The sequence below is a fragment of the Balearica regulorum genome, chromosome 2, assembly GCF_011004875.1.
Source record: "Balearica regulorum gibbericeps isolate bBalReg1 chromosome 2, bBalReg1.pri, whole genome shotgun sequence".
NCBI lineage: Eukaryota > Metazoa > Chordata > Aves > Gruiformes > Gruidae > Balearica > Balearica regulorum.
In genome coordinates this window covers 129980022-130007134 of record NC_046185.1, presented here as the reverse complement: position 1 = coordinate 130007134, position 27113 = coordinate 129980022, and the positions used below count along the sequence as shown (strand labels likewise).

Here is a 27113-nt window from a genome sequence, read left to right as displayed (position 1 = left end):
TTTGGTCATAGATATTTGCTATTATTTCCTCATTTCCATTTTTCTGCTAGCTCTGTACTTTGAAAGTCCGGTCTGAAAGGGATACAACTACAGAGCAAGGAGAGTAAGCAATGAATATCACAAACAGAAGCTCTTCCTTCCCTCCATCTGCTTATCTGATTGCCTTCCTTTCCCAACAATCTTCTTCCCAATAGCTGCCTCCAGCCTGGTGCCCTCAGCAACCACATAAACACAAGGGAAACCACTCGAGTTCCTCCCAGGAGCATCTAGAGATGCCCTATCTGTTTGAGACTCCAATCCAGCAGCATTTCTGCACTCTGGTGCTCAGCGGGCTTGTTTCTCCTGCTCTCCTCACCACTGCAACACACTTCCTTCTGTGGAGGCAGTGCCTTTCCGATGAGCTGCCCAGGCCAGTGGCAGCAGCTTCCCAGCATTGTATTCCCAGCTGTAAAATTCTCTCTGGCTCATGGTTTGTGACTACTGTTTTTCCGTTTTATAAGATGCGCATTCTACTCTCAACGATTCTCATTTATTTCCCCCTCGCCAGTCATTCCTCCTGAAATTATCCATTATAATTTTTTTCAGCCCTGCCTTATTGTAGCTAGTAATAGTGCCTGAATGTCACACCATAACCTGTATCATTTGCTTCATATGTACTTAGAAGAAATTCTCCACTTAGAAGTAGTCCATGACAATAAATTATTATTGAATTTTATGTCATTGAATGACTGACAATAATAATGTCACTTTAGGCAAAACCAGACAGTGACAATGTCGGTAACTGCTGCTGAGAATATGGACAGTGAATTTGATGATAGTGCTTCAAATGTAATCTTTCCCCTTTAACAATTTGATTGAAACTCCCATCTGCATATAGCGCAGCAGAGGGCACTCCCTTCTTCAGATCCCTACAATGAGTCTAAAGCACTTTTAAGTGCTTTCACTGGCTGGGACAGATATCAACTACATTTCAAAGAGAAAAATGCCTTTAAACATGCATAAAAATGTTGATATCACCACTTGTAAAGAATATGCGTGAATCCGTTTGTTCCAACAGGACTTACATGAATATTTTTCATATGCAGCAGACTGTGAAATAATGTCAGATTTTATTGTAAAGTGCTGAAAAGCTGAATAGGCATTTACTAACAGTAAGTTCAAAACTTGGTTTCAAATGAGGCTGTATCTTTCTTTAGACACAGAGGGCCAAATTATTATTGCAAAGAAAATCTGAAGGATTTACAATAATATATCCACATGCTAAAGCTGCAAATTTGCTTATGCAAACAAATCATGAGACCTGCTGCCTGCCCATCTCCTGCTATCCAACAACACAGACTGGTCCCTCTATATGACCTTCATTTTAAGAACTACGGAGTTGAACAGTATTTCAGGTTTGACTGGTGGTGAACTAGACAGAGAAGGGGGGCTGTCCAGAGGCAAAGTATAAGGGGAGTACAATAATTTGCTGAGAATAGTCAGTTATGCCCGGGTTACTGTCAGGAGCAGTAGGAACTACCTTGGCACTTGCACCCAAGAAGAACAGATACAGACTCCCACCTCTCTTTGACTACGCTAATACCTAAGCTGCATGTGCAGCATTAATAACTGTGTATGCCATTATGTAGGAGACTTTCATTTGCTGTTTAGCATCCTGTTCTAGGTAAACTCTGAGCTAAATCTTTAAACATTCATGCTGCCTCTTTGCCATAATGTGATTTGCTAAAGCAAAAGGAATTTTGGGGGGGGGGGGGGGAAATGCTCGCAAAGACCACAAAGTACCTTTCTATTTCAAGAAAGTGGCAAAGGAAACCATCCTCTTCAAACACACTATTTATGCCTACTAATTATTATCTTCAAGTACACTCCCCCTGGTGGGGATGAAAAGGTTATACTCTGAAAAGTGAGATTCAAAATGGTATTCTGATTCTTGCTGTATTTCACTTTTCACCCTAATTGCAGACTAGCAGCGGGCATGCTTTCAGCTCATTATTCTCTACAGAGGCCTGCTAATGGTATTTCATCTACTGCCTAATTCTACAGCTTTAACATGGAAAAATTCCTTTCAAATTCAATACCGATGGAGAGCGAACAGTAGGTCTGCCTCTCTGCTTTTTGTTTAGCTGTTCAGTAACTGGATAAACATTAACCAGCTGGATAGTGCAATTATGATTTTTTTAAGGTACTGTAAATGCTTGCCACAGCGTAGTATCTGGCAGCCTCACAAATATTAATGAATGCATTCTTGTTCCACTCATGCTATTAAGAGCGATTAAGTACTTTCACAGAGGTCGTGCAGAAAATGAATGGCAGAACCAAGCACTGAAGAAAATCCAAAGCTTTTTTACTAATAGATACTTTTTAAGACATCCCACAGCACAAACAGAAATAAGCAGAAGAAATACAATTAGTGGAAGAAATTGACATTAGGTACTAATTATTTACTATGAGCCTGAATGTACTTAGACATCATTTCCAATGAACTCAGCAACAGCTTGCTCAACAAGACCAGGAGTAAGGGTTTAGGATATGGATTGAAAACACAGAAAAAAAGTAAACACTAATATCCCCCTCTAGGGAAATCATCCCTACTAATTATTTGTCTACAGCTTTCCTCAGTATTGCAGTCTGAATTGCATTTGTAAACATCGCTCCATTGTTCTGTAACAAGCAACTCAGTCACTTTTAGGAATTTCTTACTAAAATGTATTAGAGCAAAATTAAAGTTTTGAGTTATTATTAACCGTCTATGGAAAAGACAGAGTTTGTACAGATAACAAGGAAAAGATCAATACTGGAGACAAATATATGGGAATATCTCTCTTCATACATGGGAATGTTTCTCTATAATTGTGGAATTAGAGCTAACAAAGTCATCAAACACAATGGCTGAGACTATTATTGTAACAGAATTTTCAAGTGTTGAAAGCTATTCAGAAGTGTAATCAAATGGCATGCTAAAAGCAAGAAACTTCTTTTATTTCTGTTCTTAAGCTGTTAAGTGTCATGCATTTTTATGCAAAACCTATTTTCTCAATTATGCACAAATGCTTCGACCTATAGGTATTTTTGTTTTGTCTTAAAAATTATGCATAAATAATGACAAATATAAACCAATCCATATTTTCTGACAGATATATGTAGCCTTGATCAAAGTTTAAAGTAATTTTTTTTTACTTTAAGGTTAAATAATGTGTTGCTTATGCCTAGTGGTGACTGGAAAGTTTTACATGTGCTTCTTATTCAAAATACAAAGGTACAAATGTTGTAAGGGAATGAAGATTTTCAGCTTTTTCTTATATTGTCCGGAGGGGAAAAAAGTACAAGTACTTTTGATAAATATAAGTACTTTCTTCGAAAACTATTTATGTTGATGCATACCAGTGAAGCATCCCAGATTGTTCTACTCAAAATAAGAGATCTGGTTCTTTTTCCTCTGTTTGGGACAGTCTTTATCTCCTCTTAAATGGTTTCATTTATTTCAGGTATTTTTCATTTTCTTCTGTGGGATTTTGGGGAGTCTTGAAGATGACAGTGTCATAAACATGCTCATAGCTTAGAAAGATTTTTAAAGAAATAATCAATGATATATTTGCTAAGAATAATTATCGTCTAGTATTGAACAAGTTATGAACGGGAGGAATCTTCAATTAAGTAATATGCATTTTAAAATTTAATTTTCCTTTCATTTGTTTGTAGCAAAAGCAAATGAATCAAAATGAAATTTCTCTTGCTACAAAGCATCACTCACCCACCACGCGCTATGGCAGGTCACCACAGGCCATTCGCATCTCTCCTGTCTTTAATGATCATGGCTTTTCAGTATAGAGGACAGAGATTCAGCTTCCTCCTGTTTTAGATTAAGTTTATCCTGCCATTCATTCATTCGTACTCTTGTTAGACAACACATTGGTAATCTCTTAGAAATTATAGGCTCATAACGAATTTGGCTTTTCACAGAAGGGCTAGAACCAGAAATGGAAGGGTGAAAAATTTCTCATTTAGGCTGTCAAGGGTGAAGGTATGAGCTGGGGTTCAGCAGTGCAAGATACAGCAGGGGAAGGAAATGCAGGACAAAAATAATGGGTATAGCAGCTGTCTGTGCTGGAATAAAAAGATGAACAACTGAGGCTGTTATGTTGCTCAGCACAGCCATTCAGAAAGCACTCCCCAGACTGACCTGAGACATGTTCCCAACCTGTGGCGAAACCCAAAATAAACCTTGCAGTTGCCTGCAACATGGCACCAAGGAACCACAGAGAATGTCGCACCAGTAGCCTGAGTCTAGGACCAATGCAGAGGTTCTCCTTTTCTGGAGAAATGGATATATTGTTTGATCCATGTAAAAAATTAATTTGTGAAGAGTAAAAATATAATTTCAGTATACAGCATAAATTTTTAATAGTTACGCAGACGGAATGTATGGAAAATAAACTTGTATTTATGGCTATGTTTTGTAAAACACATCAGTGTTAGCTACAAATATGTTTGAGGCAAGTTTTTTATATTTGAAACGCTTCGAATAATCTTAAATTGGTAGATAATAAAACCCAGGAAAGGCACATCCTATACAATGATTTGGGGCCAATTTTGTCCCTGCTGCATTGCTTTTTCTGTGATCTTGGATGCAGCTGTGAGGATGAGGATTTCATGTGGGGAACCAGAAAAAAAAGGGGGTTTCAGTGCACTAGCCTTCACAAAGCTCCTTGCAGTTTGTAGGGAAGTCTTTGTCTTCTTCCACTACCACCGTGTGCTCCAGAAGTGCCGTCATTCCGATTCAGCAGCACTCCTCATTGGAGAGGGAGTCCTTCTTTCCTTTTCACCTATGTCTCTCAAAGACAAATCAGAAGGAGGAGACTTTAATAATTCCTAGGCATACAGTCCAGTAGGACTCTTTTAAAAAACTCTAACGCGCAACAGGTTTCTGTAACCAGCTACCACTAGCCAAGAGGCAAGTATTATGTACTTCAGCGTATTAAATGTATGCGAACTATGTACCACGGGTAAAGTTGATTGTTTCAGACTAGGCCAGTGCATAAACTTCATACCAAGTCAGTTCAGCTGCATAGGTGGAAACGGTCACTGTTGCACTGTACAAATTCTGCTGTCATTGTGTGGACCTCATTGGGAAGTGCAAGAAAGGTCATAGGAACAGGAGGAAACCAATTTTTTTCCTGCACTCTTGCAGTTTGTTCCTCTTAAGGTCCTTCTTGATCTAAACCAAAGTGGACAAAGTCCATTGCAGCATTAGCAATCTAACCCTAAATCTCAGCTGAGATTAAGTTGCATGAATAATGAAAGCTACTTTCAAGTGTGGCATTTTATATATATATATATTAAAGTAAATGCTTACATTTTTATTTTTCTGGGGCACTACTATGGCACTCTTGGCTTTATTTTGTGCTTTGAAATTCAAACTAGTGACTAGCTGGAAATGGGTTTAGAGCTCCCTGACTGCTGTGGAAGCAACTGGGGCAGATACTTAGGACTGAGAATTATTTAGTCTGACAAGCAATCAGGAGGATATTTTCAGAATAATAAATCAAGCTCACACCCCTAGACAGACAGGCCAGAGAGATCCAGAGCATGGATTTTCGTGCCCCCGCCCTGATAAGCAGCGGTGCTACAGCTTGTCGGTGACTTTCCACCAGTCTCAGAGGCTGATATTGCTGTCATCCAGACCCAAGCAACACTGATTTCCCCAGAATACTTCATAATCAAGCAAGGCAATGAAAAACTTGATTTGGCATTTCTACAACAAAACAGGTTTCCCAGAGAAATCCAGAGAAGGTGGGCCTGCCTCTCAGCCACCTGAAAGCACCACCTGAAGGCCACCGGGCAGTCAAGAACCCGCGCTATGATACGTCATTCAGTGGCATCCTCATTCCTGCAGCGTTCGCCGCATGACAAAACAGGAGTGCCTCGTTCCTCCAGCTGGCTGGGAAGCCACTCGGCAGCAACTCCGCAGGATCAAGGAAGGCTAGCTAGGGCAAGGTTATAACATTTCTATCTGCAAACTGCCTTGAAAAAAATCCGGGAGAACAATTTTTTTTGTAATTATTTTTTTTTTAGATGCTTCCAGTGCACAATCTGGGGCACAAAAAACGAGGGCACCCAGCAGCTCCAAGCGCAGGCCCTCACGAGGCTGCTGGGCAGAAGCGGTTCGGCAGGTTGACAGCCTTTTGGCAGGGGGTCTGCATAGTGGCATCTTTTCTCCGTGCACGGGGTAGCATTTTGGCTTCCACGTGGGCTTTAAAAAATAAGTAGCTCTGCCAAGGCACCCGCTGGTGCGATGGCGTGCCGGGCTGCAGCTGGACTTCACCCTTATGTGTGCTTCAAAGCGCGGGGATGGAAAATGGGGCCGGCGGGCGACTGCCCGCGCAGCGCCTGCTCCCGCCGGAACAGCCCCGCGGAGCCAGGCGCCAGGCCCGGGGCCAAGGGCCGCGCTGCCGCCCGGGGCCGGCGTGGCGCGGCGGCACCCGGCGCTGTGGGGCCGTGGGCGGCACAACCGGCCGGATTCGGCCGGCGCTCACCTGCCCCCCGCTCACATCCAGTTCGTCTCCCGCGCGGGGAAGTGTATGTTAGATTACTACTTTAAAAAAAAAAAAAAAAAATCCCCCTGGGGGCCGGGATCTCCCTCTCGCTCCTTCCCCCCGCCTCCCAGCCAACTCCCACCTCCCCTGAGGGGGGGCGGGCGGCCGCCGTACCTGGCGCCCTCTGCCCGGGGAGGAGCGCGCCGCGCCGCTCCGGCCCCGGCCCCGGCCCCAGCGGCACCGACGCCGGCACCGACGCCGAGCAGGTGGGCGCGGAGTGGGCGCAGCGCTGGGGCTGCTGGGGCTGGGGGATGACCGGTGCCTCCGACCCGCCTCGCAGCCTCAGTCAGCCGGAGGCTGGGGGGGGGGTGTGGGGCCGGGGCCCCGAGGCCCCGAGGGTGAGGCGGCCGCTTCCCCTGGCCGCTGGGGCCGGGGGCTGCGGTGGGTGAGGCGGCCCGAAGCCCGGAGCTCCCCCCGGCTCCGCGGGGGCCGAGACAACTCCGCGGACAAACTTGCTGACGCGGCTCGTAACCGGCCCCGCGGCAGCGGCCGGACACCGCCGCGCCCCCGCCGCGCTCCCCCGCGGTCCCTCCGGGCAGGACCCGGCCCCGCTCAGCGTCCGGCCGCCGGGCCAGGGAGGACGCGGGGGTGACGGGGATAGCCGAGCCTGACGGGGATGTAGTTACTCGCAGCGGTGGAGAAAGCGTGGCTGCGTGTTAGGTACAGGGTTTGCGTGGTGCTGCTCTGCTGTTTTTCCAAGTAAAGGAAAACGGGCAGTTCTCAGGCGGCGGTGGATAGGAAGAAGTTTTTTCTTAGTTTTCCCCTTGAAATAGATGTGCTAGAATAGGTCAGTTGGGAAAAGGGGGGCTGAGTAACAGTCAAAGCTACCGTGTGGTTAATGCTTGTGTACTTATTGCAGAGGGAGTGCTGGAGAGGTGTTAGAAAGACGCTTTAAAGGTTTATTATTTAATAATAATTAACACGGGTAAAACAACTAAAATCTTGTCACTTGTGCATCAGTCTGTGCTAATATAGAGTGACAGTGCACGTGCAGGTAGAGGGTAGCAAGAGGTTTTTTTGTTATTATTCTTAGGATGCGGTTGAGTTTGCAAAGGCACAGCAGTGGTAGGTTATGTCACAGCTCGTGCCTCTGCCCGTGGAGGAAGGGTGTGTGCGTTGGTCACGAAGTTCAGGAGTTTTAGGAATGGGAGGGACACATCAGGCCAGCGTGCCTTCTTTTTTGTTTGTTACTGCAAGTGGAATATTACTAAGCGAGATTTCTGAAAGGTAGCAGAATAAATCTGAATTAGAGAAGACACTGAGATATGAGATGAAGGTTGATGATTTCAACACAGAATGGTCTTGGGACAGTGTGGATGTATGGGATAAAATTTGCAAGTGCTTCTGCTGATTCAGACAGTGAAATATTGCTGAAATTGTGATAACAGTGATACCTGTTACTGTGCATGCTGCATGAATAGAATTGTTGAACTGCTTCATGATACAATCAGTATTTTCAGTTTCTCCATCCATATATCCAGCACAAACTCCCGTTTATTTAACGATGTGTGTTTGTATAATCATTGCTAAAAATCTTCCGTTTGCATCCTTTGTACTGAAAAACAAGGCACAGGGTAGATGATCAGGGAAACGAATACAACTTTATTCCATGATGGCAGTCCAAGCTGAGACACTTGTTAGGTATGTGTGTGTGAGGCTGGTTCCCGTTCGCTGTGTGGACCTGTGACCCAAAAGAGTATCTGTCCCAGCTGGAATGTGCAGGCTGTGCAGACACTGCTGCCACCCACGGCTTGTAAGGGACATCACCCAACATGAGGCAGAAAGAGTCCGCTTTGTCATCAGTTACCAGCTTCCATGTACGAGATAACATACAAGAAGCTCAGTGTGGGACTGACGAAGAGGATTTTGTAAGTGTGTTTTGTTTCACTGATGGAATGCTTTGGGTGTTTTGCTGTAGATGATGATGACAAAATGTGGGTTAGACTTACAACCAGAAAGAAATTCTATGGGAGCTGATCTTCTCCTGTAGGAGGTCCTGGAAAGGAGTAGGGGTTAGCAACCAGCAGGCAACTCCTCTTGATGTTACGGTAACCTTGCTATTAAACATTTTTTTTTAAAGTATTATCTACAACATCTTATTAAGATTGAGGCTCCAGTAGGCTAAGTAGCATACAAAAGTGCAGGTCCCTGTACCAGCTTGCAATATAAGTATGAAACTTTCCTTTTTTAAAAATTGAGGATATACATTTTATGAAGGCAGTGTATAAATAGTCTGGTCAGCTTTGTATACCGACTTTGGTTGCTTAGGGGCAGATGCAAAGCTTAATTCATTAGGTGCAATGTTCAAGTCATTGCTAGTTTCTGAAAATCATTGATACACACTTGAGATTCTGATTCTGTGATTGTGCTGCGCTGGAAAGAGCAACATATGACTGTACCTATCAAATCATATAGTATAATACAAAGCAACTCCCTCCTTTTTTTTTTTTTTCCTCTCTCTTCATCGGCTCCCCCAAAAGGAAATGTAAATAAAGATCCTGTAGCATCTCAATTTCTATTACTGTACTACATCAGGAAGGGCCATGCTAGGATTGTGTACATAATGACTACTAAATATGAATTTGCAAAAAGTATTTAGACGTTTTTTTAAAACAGTAAATCAAAGCATAGCAGTGTTGCATCTCAGTAATCATACCATAAAAGTCAACAGTGTTTACTGAATGTCCTAACAGAACATAGCTTAGGTCCTGAGAGATGCTCTTTATGCTTAAAAAGAATTTTTTTTTGGTTGATGAGGTCAGTATTTTGAGAAATTCATTGTGCTCTGAAAAGAAGACCGTGAACTGAAAACAATATCTTAGTCATAACAAATAGAAAAATATTTGCACATTTTAAGAGATAGATGTTAAAAGCTCTGAAGTTTAATAACATGATTTACTATTTTATATCTAAAATAAATATTATATTAAATATTAAATAGCTAATATTAATATTTAAAAATATTCTAGCTCCAAAGAGAAGCAGAGCAGTAAAAGGATTGGCATCGAATATCTTTGTGTGTTTGTTAGTCATAACTCACTTATAAGAATTACATGATTTTTCAGAAGCATCTGCTTCTGTGGAGGCTTTTCTTCCCTGTGCTCAGGGACTGGGACAAGTTCTGTTCAGTTATCAAAAGTAGGTGAGACTGGACTAGCTCAGTTCAGCTCTGTTACCCTTGACTTCCATAAGTTACTGATCCTGGATGCATGTGAGCTTCTGCTGCATTATTATGTGGGTATTTAATGCCATTCATTTTAAGGTCTAATAAATGGCATCACAGATGAAAAGTTGAAGCTGCTTTGGGAAAATGATACTAGGCTCTGTTGTGCCAGAATAAAGAATCCTAGCTTCTTCAGAGTATATGTAAAATTAGTATCTAAATAAACATAATAATCAACTATAATATCCAATAAATTATTTATTCTTTTAAGAGTTTTCAGTCCTAACCTTACACTGAGTTACTAGTGATTGCTATGCAGGTTTTGAGGTATAGCTTTCTGGAATGCCTTTACCACTATTCTTACAGATCTTCCTCAATTAGTCTGTGCTCTTACACAGGGTAGTTACTCTCTTTGAAGGACTGAAACTTTCTGAAAATTGGCTTATAGCAGCAACACCTCAATGGGAGTTCACAACATCTATGGTCATTCTGCGTCAGGGTTGTCCAGTGGCTTCATAGCCACGGTGATGTAAACAGTGCTATACTGCAAACAGAAAAAAATGTCCTTGGGGCTTCCAAATCAGAGAGGAAAAAGAGTGTATTTTTACACAAAATTGTATTCTTTTGAATATGCCTACTTTAATTTGATTTCTGAGTGTCGTCGAGTAGATTCATTCAATGTTACATACGTGACAGCTGTAAAGCTGCCTTTGGATTGCTTTGAACGTACGTGAAACAACTGAAGGATTTTCATCAGGTGCGAAAAGTGTGTTTTCATGCCTTGGTAATTCAGACAACAGCTGAAATGGATTTCCTTTAGACTACCAGAAATATGTATCTCAAATAAAATCCTTCATGGCAAGCCTGATTCTTCTTTGCATTGACCCTGTGTCAACTTTTGCCACGGTTATGAATAGATAGATAACCCTCTGTGATGAGAAGGGTGTCGTTTTGTAGCCAGCCCAGGCAGAGCAGAGCAACAACCCAGCTATACTGTAGCTACGGTGTAAGTGATAATACCAAGTGAAAAGCAGAGGAAAACTGCACCAAAGGTCTCTACAAGATAAAGTTCACTAAACATAAGAACAGAAAATTCAGCAGAAGACCACTTGCTCAGTCTTGATGTTGCTTTTACAAATGTCTGAGAAACCTACCTCCTGTGTCTGCTCTGCAGCCTCTATGTAACGGATATGCTGTATCCTTCGTTTACACTGCTGGAAATTGGAATGTCTCCCTTGATAAACCAAAGTGATGGGTAGAAATTACAGTGCTTCAGCTTGATTCATAGGATAGTGGTAAAATGCTTCCTTCTAGATGAACAAAGTGAATGAATGGGTTTAGAGATAGTAACCCCTTTGTGTTGGACCCTTTCATGAGCTATACGGAGGTCTGTAAATGACTGCTGTACCATTTAACTTCTTCTAGTTACTGTATCATGTTTTACTCTTTTCATTATAAGGAACAACAAAGGAAAAAAAGGAGAGCAGAATATGGTACTGGATCACAAAGGAGGTCTTGGGATCTTTTATTCCTCCTTCTTACCCTGTTGTTTGAAAGGTATTATGTTACTGCTTTTCTAACTGGCATAGTTTTGTGCAGTGAAAAATGTACATGCACCAGCGCTATTGACTGCATAGAAGATAGTCCTGGCAGGTTTTGGGCTTTTGTCCAAGACAGTTACACTTTTGTTGTATGCTAAAGAAGAAAAAAAAAATACAAAATCTATAAATCTGCTGTGTTAGTTGAGTAGACACGTAAAGAAAATCATGAGGTGCAGAAAAGGCAAGCCACACTTATGTACCGGGAAAACAGACTGGGTTTTTAGCAACTTCTTTTCAGAAAGGATGTTTGCTCCTCCTGGGGATGTGTGAATCACTGCAAAAATACCTGTGAAATTCTGCCTAGGATCTGGACAGAAGGTTGGTTCAATTGATCAGTTGTGCGAGCACAAACGGCTTAACGCACATTAGTGATGTTACTTGTGTTACTGCAGCTTGTATTTGCTTGAGTATTTTCAGAATCATATCCTAAAGAACTGACCTCACTTCTACTGAAAACAAAGGAAGATTCAGCATAAAAATTAATAAGAGATGGAGTAGTAATTGACAGAGGGGATGGAGACTATGTCTGTAGTGTGCTGTGTGAGTGACAGATGTGGGGCCCAACAGGGCGTTTAATGCAGAATGAAAGCCTTTTTTAGCCTTGAAATGACTAAGTAGCAAGGAAATTATGCAAAAGCGGATTGTACAAAATATTCTTGGATCAAGTGATCATGAGTTTACATTGACTCAGCAGTAGGATAAATGCTGCAGTGCCATGTGGGGATACCCGAGCTTGCTCTGAACGAGCTGTACCAGGAGCTGCAAAGGCCAGTATAGCTGCAGAACGCGTATACTGTGGTTGCTTTGCCCGGACTGTTTTACCTGGTTGTTTTTCTCAAAAACTTCAGTCTTCTGTCATGTCTGTCATGTGAGGCTTTGTACATTGGCACTAATACTTACCAACTCTAGACAGGATATATCTCCTGGTACCTCCTAGAATCACATTTCCTTTTTTCAGAGCCGAATCAGCCTAGTTCTACATTTCCTTTGATTTTCTCAGTATAAGCAACCTGTACCGAACCTCTACCATCGTCATGCAGAGTTATTTACTTTTGCACCATGTGCAATGTTTCTTTCCCCAGGGCGGACAGCTTTTAAATGAATTGTTTCCATTTGCCTTGCCTTGGGTTGGCAGCAGGCAACTGGTGAGGTCAGTGGTGAAAAGAACAAAGACAAAGAAGAAAGTGGAGAGGGTGAATGGAGAGACTAGTAAACCACTAGGAAAGGAGAGAAACATTCACAGAAGGAAGTAAAGAAAGAGAAGAGCCAGATCCAGACTGGTAAAAGTGAAGGCCAGAGACCAAAACCAGCATAAAACTTGACACCAGAGTTGGTGGAAATGAGGGAGTCCTCATCTTTGCCCTGCTTTGTCTGATGGTGGCAGATGCTGGCTGTGCTGGAAGTAATCGTGGGAGCTGATTCTGGCAGCTGATTCTGATCTGCTTGTTCAAAGAAGGAAAATTGTACAAAACCACTTTGCTACTTTGTGTCTATAATAGACACAACTTAAAAAAAATCTTCATTTAATCCCTCAAATTACTTTCCTTCTTCAGCAGGCAGTAAAGTTAGTTGAATATTTTTGGATTCCTACTGTTCATTGCTTGTTCTATGTGTACAGGTAGATACCAATCGTGTCCTCTCTGAATATAATGACTTTCACAAAGAATTGCAGCTGAAGTCCTTTAAGTCAAAGGACTGAATCTCCAATTTAATAAACCCCATATTGTTTCTTCTGAGGACTTCGTTTTACTAGCAATTCAGAACTAGGCCTACAAATCCAAACATCTTTTGTCAGGGATTTTTTAGGGAATTAACAGTTGGAAATGACTTTGCCATTTGTTGTTCTTTGGATAAAATGAAATCATTGTCCTGAGTAAATGGATGTCAGTCTGGAGCTAGATGTTTTGTCCATTGCCTTTAAAAACAGGTATTTTTTGTAGAAGAAAGCATATTTACACTTTTATGCACATAGGAAGTTTTATAAATGTATCAGCTATGACACTTAAGGAGCAATAAGAACACTTTACATTTTGTTGACTTCAGAACACTGTATTAGTTAAAATACTAAAAATGCAACATGATGGTAGTGTAGCAGGGCTTCCTTCATAACATAGGTGTTTGTATACCTTTTGCTTATAAGTATGGAAGCCTTACCCTGCTGTAAAGAATATCTAAGATGAAGTTATCAACTATGTCATTGAAATGGAGCAGCAGTTTCAACAAGATTGACAGCTAAGAGCGTGAAAGTAAGAATGTATAAGCATGGACAGAAGTTGTGCTTTAATTTGTCAGGACAGTAGGGCTAGCTTTTTTATCATTCAAAATAGATTTGGAAGGGAAATGAAGTAATCACAATCTCACTGAAAATCAGGATCAAAGCTTCCCGTTCTTTCTCTGAGGTGAGGATTTCCCTGGCAGCTTATTCCTGCGGGTGACCAGGCCATCATCACCTTTGACATCCCTTATGAAAGACAGTTCTCCTTACAGCATGCGGTGGCAACAACCTGTGCTGGGACATGATACTGATACTGTATTATCGTTGGGAAGAATGGCTCATGTTGAATTGCCAGATTTATTTTCCTTGCATTGCGAGTGTTAGACTGTGTTTCTTAAGCTGATAGCTATCAGCCTGACGTGGCATGCATACAGATTTCTATACATTTGTATTTCCAAGATGTACAGCTGCGAAAATAGGATCTTTGATGGAACATCATGTGGTTGAAAGTGAAAATTTTAGAATTGAGACATAGATTTTGAAAGTTCTGTAGTCTTCTGATACCCATGTTTGCAAATTCTTTTCACTTGACTGGCATTTGAAAACAGACATTTGTTGAGCTGTGTATAGCAAATATAAAAAAGCAAGATGCTGAATACTGCCTTGTTTGGGTTTTCTAATTTGATGCTAGCTACTTAGTTGGAAAGCAAAACTTTCTTCTGTTAGGGGAATTGATTAAACAACTTCAGGAATTCCTTTGGTGGAAACCATTCTGTGTATAGGTATACTTTTCAAATCTCTCTCTTTATATTATGTCAATGGTAGTAAATAAATAGATTAATAACTATAAAGAAATATATTATTAATAATTATGTGAAAACATAGCATTTACTCCTCTGCAGAGACCACAAAACTTGCAAGTGTTAACTTGAAACACCAGATTGCCTCTACTAAGAGAGGTCAAGTGCTGTTCACAGTGGAACTCTTGAGGAGTATAAAAGTAAACAGTTGTCTTCAGAATGTGCCAGTGACCTTGAACTTCACTGAGCTGCACTTTCTTTATTTAGCTTAGGCCAATAATTAACTTTGCTAATGACTGTGTATCGAATTCACCATTGTATATCTAGCAATGAAATACGCTGTGTCAGTCTTTGTGTGGATGATACAGTATATTTAGAGGAAACCCTTTGTATAGATTGTTTCCTTTGCAAAGTTATGTCTTTGCACAAGTCCTGATTGCTTCTAATTTACCTCATTTGGCTTTGGACTGTTTCACTTCGGGTTGACACTACAGTAGGCGTAATATATTTCTTCTTATGTGTCGCTCTTTTCTCTTACTCCTTATTTAAAAGAGGATGACAAATTCTCTTATTCTGCTCCCTTACAGCAATTAGTCTTCTATGGCAGATCCCCACGGAGCAGAGGAAGCTACACCCTGAAATAGTCATGTATAGGGACGTGAAGTCATCTGCGCAGCTTTGCCTCTGAAGGGAGGTTTATCAAGACATAGCACTTTAATTTCTAGCCTCAGCACCATAGGGAACCCAGCAGAGAGGTCTGCCCACGGCACACATGGAAGCAACGCATCTTCAAATTCCTGTAATCTGTGCTAAATCAGCCCTGGACGGTTTGTTGCGGTGTTATCAGGATCCTGACAGAACAAGAGTCATGCTGTTTGTTCAGGCAGAAAGGGGATGCAGCCCTTAGCTTCCTTGAGCCTTGTGAAAACAGTCCAAACTGGGGAGAACTTATGTTCCTTGGCTTAAATGCAGGATACTGTTACATTCTGTGAGACAATCCCACAGACCCTGTGTAGACAAATGATGCTTAAGAGTGTTTCATCGGATATTAAATGGAGGAATCCCTGAGGTTTGTACCTTTCGACGGAAATGAAAAAGCCAGATTCTGCCTTTAGCTGCAATGATATAAATGGCAACTGAGAGCAGAAATTTGTATAAGTTATGTGCAATCCAAGTACTGTCTGTTAGGAAATGGTGAAAGGCTAGAGTTTGCTTCGTCAGCTGTAGGAATATATCTGTGAATGTCTTAAAATATATCTAGTAAGATACATATGTATATGAGTGTTTGCATTTCTCATGAGCTGTAAAAGAAGGTAACAGTTTCATGCTTCTGCACTGCTCTTAAATCTCTCAGATACAGCAGAGACCATCAAGTATTTTGTGGATGGGAGTATTTTGCAGAGGGTACTATGAGGATACTCAGAGGCTCTACCTCGATTCTTCCTTGTTCTGTTCTCTAAACACACAAAGTCATTCACACTGAAAATGGTAGAAACAAGTGTAGCATCTGGTGCTTGAAAATTGCATAGTTTGATTCTGTTATACTTAAAATCTAAACTGGTTCATTTCATACAGAAGCTTTTTCCAAGTCATTTCCAGTTGTGTGACAGTGACAGAAGAAAAAATTGATCTGTATAACACACGTCTACTACTGTCTGGTTTTCCTTTTCTCTGCCTCTACATGTGTTGTACTGTCTTTAACAGATCTGTGTTGTGCTTGTAGCAGTGATTTCAGCTGTTCTTCAGTGGTGTTTGACAGGAGCAAATGGCAGCACAGTTAGGCTCATTGTCTACTTTTCAGATCATGAAAGTTGAGCAGATGCTCTTTCTCCTGTGCAGTTTTGAAATTCTTAAAGTTTTCTTTTAAAATATAAGAACTTCAAAGCTGTAATTTAGAACAGTATAGTTAATGAGGAAATTATATTTGATTATATAAAAGCTTATCACAAAGTTAAAAACAGTTTGTGATCTACTTTTTTCTTCAGTATTTAATCAAGAAAATAAAAATAAATTAGATAAGCTTTCCTGCACATCTGTGAAATATCTATCCCAGCCTTCGCTTTGAAGCAAAAAAAAATAAATCTGTAAATGTCCCCAAAGCTGAATTACTTACCTCAGAGTGCACAGTTGCAATGATTGCAAATCCAGTAATAATGAATCAGTTATTTTGCAGTTCTTTCTCCAAATTGATTAAAAGGGTTGCATTTTCAATTCCAACTGTGTGGTTAATATATTAACAAGTATACCACCTAAAGACCTTAGGACTATAGCCATATAAAAGCAAAAACAAAAACCCCAAACAAATAAATGCGACAAAGAAATACTTTTGTGTATAAATGCCTGTTACGTGCATTTAAGTAGTTGTTATCTGTTTCCTCTGTCCTTTCCCCTTCTAGACATTGTTCCAAATTGAAGTCAGAGCTGTTCCACACCTTGTCTTTCCACGGTGGGTGAAGGTACCTCAGCACAGCCTTTGCAGACAGACTTGTGGTGGTTCTGCTGGGCATCAGTGTGGCAGGAGATGAGTCAGCTACCGGCAAAAAACCGCGTTGTTTGTGTGGCTCTGTGCTCTCAGCAGGACTTGGTCTTAATGTGAGCAGCGACACTTTAGAAGGAGACCTTTGGGATGCTTTTGGGTCAGAGCTTGTGTACACCTGCCTGATGGCTGGGCAAGGTGAGACCAAATCTACATAAAAGCTTAGGCAGACATATTGAGTTTAATGGAGGTGAATCCAGCACAGAGCTGAGAACACTTCATGAAGAAGAAACATCTGCATCTACTCTGTCTTGTCTGACACTTCAGAATGAAGGCCTGTGTGAAGACTTTATTTGGGCCTTCAGAAATTTGGACCTTGAGTTCTATATTGAGGACTGCATTTGCGGTTCTTTCCTGAACCCAGCTGCTATTCAAGCAAGCAGTGTGAGAAGTAGCAAGGAACAGTCTGTGACACCTGAAACTACCAATCTTAGAACTACCCTTCCCAAAAAAAGACCAGTTGTTTTGAGATCAGAGAACAGTAATAATGTTCACTGACTGATGAGATGACTTCTAAGAGAAGTAAAACAGCTCAAAAAGTATAATTATTCCTTGTAAATCTACTTCTGAATTATAATTCTTATATTTCATGAAGCTGATGCTGAGGGGTAGGAGAAACTGTTTTGCCTGGTACAAGGTAGAGTCATCTGCAGTGGAGTTCAAATGGGATCAATTTTAGAAAAGGAGAAATTAGGCTGAGTGTCAGGCTATATGAACTACGAGAGTTATTTGACTGTTAAAGACCTTCCTAAGGGAAATAATACAAGCCACGTTATTTGGGACACCTAAAATTAGACTTCAGAAAGCACTAAAAAAAAAAATGTGCAACCTTGCTTTGGTAGGGAGGTGAATTAGAAAAGGCAGGATTTGGGATTCTCTTTTTTTTATTATTTTTTTTTATTCCAATAAATTCTGCAACTGTTGGGCCTGATTCTGTTTTGTGATGTGGAAGTCAAGAGATGATTTGCATTACTTTTTACCTGAGAAAACTAAGGCTAAACACACAGGCTTGTTCCCTCCACCTATTGCCAACTTTTTAACCTGTATCTTTTTATTTCTGTCCCTCAGGGATAGTTCAGATCCCTCTCTTCCAATTATAAAAATGTGTATTTGGAGGAGAGGAGAAAGGGCACGTGTGCCTTAAGGACCCTTCCTGGCATTTCCCTCCTGTCTGGCTCTTAACAGACACTAGAACTGATCAATGTGATACTCCTTTTTTTGGTTTTAATTCAGAATTTATTTCGCTTATAATGTGCAAATCTGTAACCCTGGCATGTTCTGAAGCTATTTCTGAAATTGCCAACCATATTTTAACAAGCAACTTGACGAGGCGGGGGAAGAGCCAAATGAAATACAGCCTTGAACCAAGGACTAAAGGCCTTCAAGTAATCTGTGTTGATATATTGAAAGTGTTGCAGTCTTCTCCATAATTTTATTTAAATACAAACCGTGTAAGTAAGATAGGGGCAGTGGTACAAAAGAGGTTCTCATACCCAGTCCTACATATTCAAATGTGTAGACCATGCAGTTATGACTAAATTTTAAGAGCCCATTTTTTTAATGCAAATTAGTTTGAAGATGCCTGCCTTTATCTACAGTCTTTGCCATCAGTGTCTGCTTGTGTGAATGACAGCACTCCTGCTTCCAAAGCTCGTTTGAACAAATAGAACCCTTACGTGGAAAATGTTTCTTCATTGTGTAGGTAGTAGATGTGATCACCTTCACACTGTAGTAGTACCAGTATAAAAAACCATGTGAATTTGTGCACACAAAAGCATGCCAAGTTCAGGACATTGAGCCTCTGAATTTGTGATAAGAGACAAAGGAAGGTACCTACGCAGAATTTTCTGAAAGATAGTTCACTTGTAGAGGATTCAGAACAGCATGGGAGAAAAGCTATAGGGTGTCTCCAATATTTCATTCAAGGGTTATGGGTTATAGCCCCCCAAAATACATTCTTCTCCTGTGTCACTGGACAAGAGGATTCAGGATGGGGGAGTGGGATACATGGTGAAGTGAACACCTCCTATGCACTGAATTTTGGATTCTAGATGGCCACACAGTTTCTGGCTGCATCACTTGGAGGAATGGGTGCTGGGTCTGGGACTGGTGAGAGAGGCAGATAGAAAAGTCAACTGATTGCATTTCAGATGCAAGATTGACTTCTAAATACCAGGAGCTGGTTCCCGTTTCCTTTCTCCCACTGCTGCTCGCCTCCAGTGTGCTTTACCTCCTGCTGCCATGCACATGGTCTGCCACAGAAGCGTGGGTTGTATTTTTTTTTTCTAATTTGACTAAGAGCATATTTCCCAATCTAAATCCTTAATGAAGACAAAAGGCCTGTATTGCAGGGTAGGAAGATACTAACCCGAAACATATTATTAGCAGGGAAGACTCATTCTCCTTATGTCTGTGTTTTTGAATGACTTAATTGAGGAAAAGAGATATCTTCTGATAATAGGTTTTTGCACAGGGCAACAATGAGGGTGGAATGGTGGAGATGCTGCGATGCCGGCTTTCTTGGAAAGCTTCATTAAGCCATTATTGAAGTGATTGTAACCAATTCTGTTACAGATCCAGAGTGCTTTGATATACTAGTCCTTTGCACAGCAGTCTCTCAAGGGAGAAAACAAATGTTGCAGAGGCTCTGCATAGTTAATTTATGATCGATCTCCCATAAAGTATTTTACAAGATACAGCAGAAGGAAAATACTTGGATATTATCTGGATATTGTTCACGTACACTTGCTAGGAAGTGGATGAGGCCGCACCTTTTAACTTCATTGCCTCTTCTAATCTATCCCCCTCTAACAAAATAGCCAAGTATTCCTTTACAGATCATAACTTGTCTCAGTTCTGTCTTGTCTTCTCTCCTGAAGAGGAGATTGAACTGTCTCACTTCTCCTGCTTACACAGGTGATTCTTAAATTACTTGACCAAAAGGTTTCAGACAGCCGGAAAAGTGTAAACAGAGTGCCTGCTTTTGAAAAAGAAGGGAAGGTTGAGGTCAATCCTGTCTTTTTTTTTTCGTGATTTTTTTTTCCTTTTTTTTATAACATTGGAGCAATTCCAGTGAACCTTACAAAGTTCCTTACTCTATTCTTGGAGCAGCAAAACTCTGGCTTAAAGTCAACGGAGTTTTTGTCCCAGCAGGAGTGTCTACATGTGGTTTACTGTGATTTGTTCTCTGCAGAATTGCATTTCAGGGCTATGGTCTAGATTAAGGCAAGGCATAATAGTTAAAGCTGGATAGGCTGGCATCTATGCATTTGGTATTCATGGCACTTGTCCAGATCCGTGAGCTTGCTCTTTAGATGAGTGTTGTCATCAGAAAAATATAATGAGGCTGTTCGTACTGTAGTTTTGGAAGCAGCGCAGTATAAAAGTCTTCAGTCTGCTGAGAGCTAGAAATTTGGCTGATCTTCAGCGTACAGTGTATAAACACATTCCTCATCTTTTTTTTCTTTTTCTTTTTCCCACTTTTCTTTCTCCTCCCTTCTTCCCCTCAAGGACAGAGACTTTGGCTGTATTTTTCATAACTGCGTGAAGCTAGAAATCTTAACGGATGCCTGTGCCGCCACCACCTCCTCCTCCACCGCCTCCACCACCTTCTGGAGGGCCCCCTCCACCACCGCCTCTGGTAAGATTGACTTTTCATCTCTATTAGCAAAAGCTTGGTTACGGTAGCAGTTCCAGAGCCCCCAGAATTTTGGTATGCATATTCATAGCAAATATCTGGGACAGATGCTTGTTTTGCTGGCCTTGGTTCTTCTGCTCATTAGAACTGTGGTCTCCCAAGTGGGGTGCATGAGGTGATCTATTGGGGTGCGGGAAGAAAATAGTAAAACATCAGTCATGCATGTGTATAATTTATAAATAAATAAATAGATTTATATTGGGGTGCATGCTCAAAAATTTTTTTACAGCTAGGGGTATGGGGTCAGAATGTTTGGAGACAATTGCATTAGAGTGCACGTGGTGAGAATTTAACGTTTGTGAATACTTCTCCAGCTACAGGGAGCTCATTTTTGTATTGGTAATGTGCAGGTGGTAAGTGTTAATTTCTTCATTCTCTTTCTTACAGCTTCTGTTAAGACTCACAGTGTTGAGCTGTAGGTGTTGCTCTTTCTAGCACATGCCATCTTCCTGGGGTACAGCACAATATGCTTTTATATATGTGCAGGAACAATTAGCACTTGTAGCAGATCATTACTCTATGTGTCATGAAGTAGAACATGTGCCCTGCCTGCATGTTTGCAGTAAAAGGAGGATGCTCTGAGTGGAGTTTCAGGGTTTTATGTTTTCATACCTTCACAATCAATTACTGTACCTATGGTAAAACATGTGTAAGTCATTTCTTGTATTCTGCAATCATTTGTTCATGGTCTGTTTCTGCATTGAAATTCTTAGACTGTTTTTGAAATAGAGCAATCTGACGTGGTTGTGTTCAAGACAAAATCTCTCTTGACTTTTTTCATGTATTTTTCTGTTCCTGCTGTAATTATTTGCAGTGTATGTTAGTCTCTCTAGAAAAACAGTACATGGTACTTCAAGTGTACTTCAAATTAAATACATATTAAAATTTTTTTAAGAACTTTATTTCTTCCTTGCATTCGCTGGTATCTCTACCTGTTTTATTCCTGTGACGGTCTGTGGATTTTGTTTTATAATGTTCTTATATTATCTTCGTCCAGGAGGAGGTTCCTTACATGTTTCTCTCTGCTACTTTGCAGGGAAACTGTTTTGTAAAACTCCATGAGTTATGGAGATGAAGAAGAGGAAGACAAAGACAGTACATGAAATCAGCAGTGCCTGATTCCTTTTATCGTTCTATTTTAACTTTGGGCACTGTGAGCAGAGCTTTCAGTTAGCAGTTCTTCTGGGTTGGTACACAACCTATAGTTAGATACTGAAATAAGTGGGCTGAATTTTGTGAGCAACTGTATGCCCAAAACTGCAATTAAAGTCAACGGAAGCTGCAAATGTTCTTGTCCTAATACATTTAGCTCAGTAAGTATCTGGAGACATTTTTAGCCTCCTCTAACATATGCCAATTGTAAAAGATTTGAGAAAGCTAAGAGGACCCCTAAGGACCAGTATGAACAAGATCAGGTTTTTTTGTTCCCCCTTCTTTTCTGATGACTAAACCCACTACTATGATAGGGTTTTGATACAAGAAGGCTTATACTGTATTTCCATATTTTAGTTAGATCATTCTATTGCTAATGTGATCTCCTGCAGGTAAGACATACAGAATTTAGGGTCAGTTTTACCTTGGTGATACGATACAAACTAAACGTATTTCTAATTAATGTCTGATATTAAAGCCTTCCTTTTAATAAGTGTTGACACTAAAAAGAGCATGTGAACCAACATAAAGAATTAGTAAAATAATGAAGCAGAACATTGTTTTTTCTGTAACAGCAAAAGGATTTTTCTCTTGTCAAAACTGAATGAGAGAGGGCTAACTTTGAGAGGATCTGGTGAGTTCAGCAAAAGCGTAGTATGAGAGTCAGCTCTCCAGTTGGTGCTAAGTCACAGAGTAAAATCTTCTGATGGGGAAATCCATGAAAACTTACTAAAGACCCTATTTTCTTTTACTGGGAAGCTATTTTCTGGAACTTGGCATCTGTCTTTTACAGCTGCTAAACTGCCCAGCTGTTGTTACAGCTGCTAAGTCTACAGTTGGAGGATGGAAGAAGAAAAAATTCTAACAGGCATGTAGCTTTAAGGAAAACCTTCAAAACAAATACGTTTTATTTGACCAACACCTGGAAACATTCCAAAGTAAACAGCACTGTGATTTTTATTATACTGATATAATTAAACCAGAGTAACATTTACATGTTAGCAATTAAAAGTTAGGTTTTAATTTCACTATTGATATGCGGGTGAGCCACTAGTTTAACTTCATTTACATTAAAAGAGGAATGTCTGTGCATAGGTTGAGGTTTTAGAATCCTGGCATTTTGCATGATGCCGTTGCATAGGTACCATAAAGTTATCTTGTTTTTCCAATTATATGGATAATAGCCATGCTTTCCTCTCACTTTCATTATTAAGAGATTTTTAGCAGAAGTAGTCACCACATTATCTTTTTTTCTGCACATTTTCTTAGTGAATAGTATGAGCAATGATCCCAAAGGACTTTGCAGTCCTTACTTCACTGAAATCCTGAGCACTGTTGGTACTTGACTTTTTTGTACTGTTAACTCCCTCTTTAGGCAGAAGAAAAGTTAAGTTCTTTCCTACCGTTTTCAAAGATTATGGACTTGCAGATACTCTGTAAGTACTCATACTGAATTCTGCTCACAAAAGTTGTTGCAAGACAATACTAAAGTGATGTGGAGATGGTATTTAAGACATGCTAGGAGCTACCTGTGCCCAACAGCTGAAAAGCTACTGGTTGTTAGAGTGTACTTAAAAGAAAACCAAGTGGATTTTTCAGGAGGGAATGGTAGGGTGTCTGCAATAGCAGATGTAGGTGGCTGAGTCAAAATGTAAATATAGCTAATTGGATTAATTGAGCATGTCTTCAAATGCCTGCCTTCTGGGGTCATAGATAAAGATGAGAGGGATGAGTAGGCAGAATAAAACTGTGCCCCAGCGCATTTTCTGGCACTGGCTTACAGAATTCAGGCCTTTTCTCTTTCCCTTTTCCCCTCCACTCTAATAAAGGAAACTTAAAAAAGAGGCGTTAGGGCATCTGTCCTAAAGCTCTTTCAATTTTATAGGCATATGTGCATCACATAGCGTGGGTTTTTCAGGGTTTGTTTTGTTTTGTTTTGTTTTTTTAAGTTTTCTGATCCTGAAAAAAGTTTTCTGATCCTGAAAAACTTCTTTTTGTTCCCCCTCTATCTCTTTTATCCCTTTTGCCTTTTAGTTTGGCATATGAGGCATTCCGGTTAGTTTTGGTTGTCGTGTTTCTAGAAGTAGATACCACCACTGAGACTGATTAAAAATTTTTCTCTGCTTAATCTCCCAAGAGAAGATCAAGAGAGAATTTTCCTTTGATAAAACATGTTCACTTTTTACATGCAGTGGAGGCTGCTCACTGCTGTGCTGCCTTTGTACATTTGAGTTCCTAATGTTATAATCAGTCATCACCTATTAAAATGTTAATATTGAAGGAAGTGTGCATGTGTAGCAGCCCTGCTGGGTTGTGCCTTATTCAGAGAAGATGTTTGTTTAATGATTCATATGTTTGTGGAGTTTAAGAAAATACTTCGATTCTCTTTAGAATTGTTATTATTAAAGTCTTAGTGTAGAAATTAACCCCCAAAATCACAATGGATCAGATGATTAAAGTCAAGTAGCACCAGGAGTTCATTTGCTTTAATGGTGTACTGAAAACTAGGAGAGCAGAAGAAAGGAATATGCTTACTTTGGTGAGAGAAATGTGAAATTTGCAATATTGCTGAATGCTAGAGTGGCATGTAGATTAATCTTAATGATTACCTCACTTTTATTTAGTTATAAAAATAGAAAAGAAATAGAATTCCTGCTGTAGATAAACATATGTCAGTGTTTACCAAGTTTTTTATTCTGACCTTATTTTCTACTCTTGTAATTAAAAACTCAGAAAAGCAAATCCTCATGGTATAACACTGTGATAAATGCATAATTTGCACAGAGGTAGGATTTCCAAGGCTAAGAAAAACATCAGCTGACAGTTTTCCTTGGGGAAATGTGGGTTTTTTCCTCCTTCATGCAGTTGTCAGAGTGCAAACCTTGTTGAGCTGTTTCCTTCAACCTTCCCAAGAAATGCAGAGAGCTACAGTGCTTATCTGAAGTTGTGTGGGAGTTGGTTTTGCTCCTGTGACATTTAGCACTACTGTTCTTTGGAAGGAGAAAAAACAACGTATGTAAAACAGCTTGGCTGAAGATAATGATGATTTATGGTGTTTTGATTTGGTCTTACCAAATATAATAGGAGAAGGAGAATGTGCACATGTAAGTGTGTGTATGCATACATGTATGTGCATGCTTGCTGATTATTTATTGTAAAAATTAACGTAATTTCTCAAGTTTTCATTTGGACCCCTAGACCTGCAAGTGTAACACTGAAAGAACGGAATCGTGCATAGTGCTAACTACAAAATATGTAGGAATGTGTTTATTAAAATGTTATGTGAGCTGTGAGTAAGACGATATGTAGTACTTTGTCATGAAGTCCCTAGGTCAGGAGATATACATCATAATATTTATTACTGCTGGGTAAAACATACCAGAGAGTGGAGGCTTGGTAATCTTCTTGATGATAGGCCATCATACAGACTGTGCTAAGGGCTGGGCAAAGTGCAGCTGAAATTTTTGAGACTGCTCTGTTCCAGCAAAAATAAAGGAAACTGGTTTATAGTGTTTCAATAATGTATGACGTCTCACACCAGTCTGCTTTCATAAAGAAGTGAGGGACAATTATGCAGAAAAAATGCTGTGTCTTTGTGTGGTTTATGTGACTTAGTTTTCAGATAGTGGAAAATGTGGGATTGCATAGCTATGGCATCTTGAAGCGTAGCTGCTGTAGTCTTCTGCTCTTGTGGTCAGCAAACACAGGGTAAGTGGGAGCCATGAAAGGTGGAGAAGATGTAAAGAAAACATAAATACTAGGTTGGCAGGTTGGCATTGCTCCATGTGTTTCATCCTGACAGGTACAGGGGGATGTACTGCACATTCATATGTGCTAATTTTCTTGAATGCTTTACTTGAGATCTCATAGGTAACCACTTTCAATGTATTTCGGTGGTGAGTTCTGTTTTGCAGGTTTCTTCATAGTGTCGTGTACGTTTTGTCTGAATGGAAATTGCAGCATGTCACAGAGGTACCAGCTGTAAATGATGAAGCCCGGGTACTAGAGGCAGTCTACCTGCAGAGAAGCTAATAGGTTAATTTACCATTCTAATCACAAGGTAACATTGCCCTGAAAAATCAGCACCCCATCTGTAGCGTACGCATTGGCTACATATTAAATTCCATCTGTCAATTAGTATTACACTTGTAGCCTTTTAATTAAAAGAGAAGCCAGAGTTATAGCAATACATGAGTTGGACTTCTTTGCAAGGTGACATTGCCATGTTACTTTCTCACTATTCTCCTATCTTGGGCCGACCGTAATTTTGCATGGATGCTAAAAGACATTTCAGAACGATCAGTAGTTTCTACACCGGTAACTGGGTAGGACGAATGGCCTAGCGTTCTTAGAACAAGATTAAATTGTGATATATGTAGGTTGTCACATGTTGAATTTTTTATTATCACTATTGCCCTTGTCATTCTGGGGGTCCTGCTATGGTAGACAGAATAAACACAGGTAGTGGCTCCGGGTCCCACGGCAGTATTTGCAGCCTTGTGCTGTTTGACATTTTCATTGCAATGCCAGGGCCTCACGTTTTCTGGTTTACGTAAGTAATTTTACTTCTGTTTTAACTGATGCAGAGAAAATCTTGGGAATTTGAATCCCAAAAATTTAGAAATCAGAAGGTAAAGTTCAAAATTATTTTTTTAAGCCAGTCTCAGGGTATTTTTGGTATCTGACTTGTGATCTTTCCGAACTGCTGGGAAACACTTTTTGAGTAGTTTTGATTTTATACTGCCTCCATTTTGGTGTCTTCTGTTACTGCATATTTTCTTTTTAGTGAAAGAACAGCAAGAATTTATGTATAAAATGTGGATGTCAGTAAGTTAAATACCCATAGAAAAGCTAAATGGCTCAGCAGGTATAAATCATCATATTGATTCTGTTGCATTTTTGCATTCAGGTACAGAAATTTAGCAACCCACGCTGGAAAACTTAAAGTACACCCTTGTCAATAAGCCCACTGCTCCATTTGTAGCAGGAGCAATTGAACCTTTAAGTATACAAGATTTTACATTGTCTGGTGAAGTGTTGCTAACGTAAAATAAAGAGGGTTTTATTGGGTGCCATGGTGTTGATTACTGGTGGTGTTTGAAATTAGCACTGGAATTGTAGATGTAGAAGAGAGTAACCCCTGCTATGCTATTTTTTTATCTTTTGTTCCCTGCCATTGTGTCTGCTGGTGCACTGCAAGCAGGTAGATGCTAGTGCAGAGCAGGCATCGTCTCTGCTAACACTGAAACACTTTATTATTTGGGACTAATGCCAGGATTAGGCGGTGGCTAAAACACCGGGAAGAGATCTGCAACAACTTTTACATGGTACTTCCCTTGCTAGAAGTTGAGGAGTG

The 27113-nt window shown here is 40.4% G+C and overlaps 1 protein-coding gene across 1 annotated transcript in view; it reads left to right on the top strand.

Moving 5' to 3' along the window:
* The first annotated feature begins 6679 nt into the window (after window positions 1–6679).
* Window positions 6680–27113, top strand: part of WIPF3 (WAS/WASL interacting protein family member 3) — a 36880-nt gene continuing 16446 nt past the window's right edge. Inside the window, exons 1-2 of the mRNA XM_075745904.1 lie at window positions 6680–6799; window positions 20419–20548. Of these exons, the coding sequence (XP_075602019.1) occupies window positions 20474–20548 (75 nt within the window). The 5' untranslated portion in view covers window positions 6680–6799; window positions 20419–20473. The remainder of the gene's footprint in view (window positions 6800–20418; window positions 20549–27113) is intronic.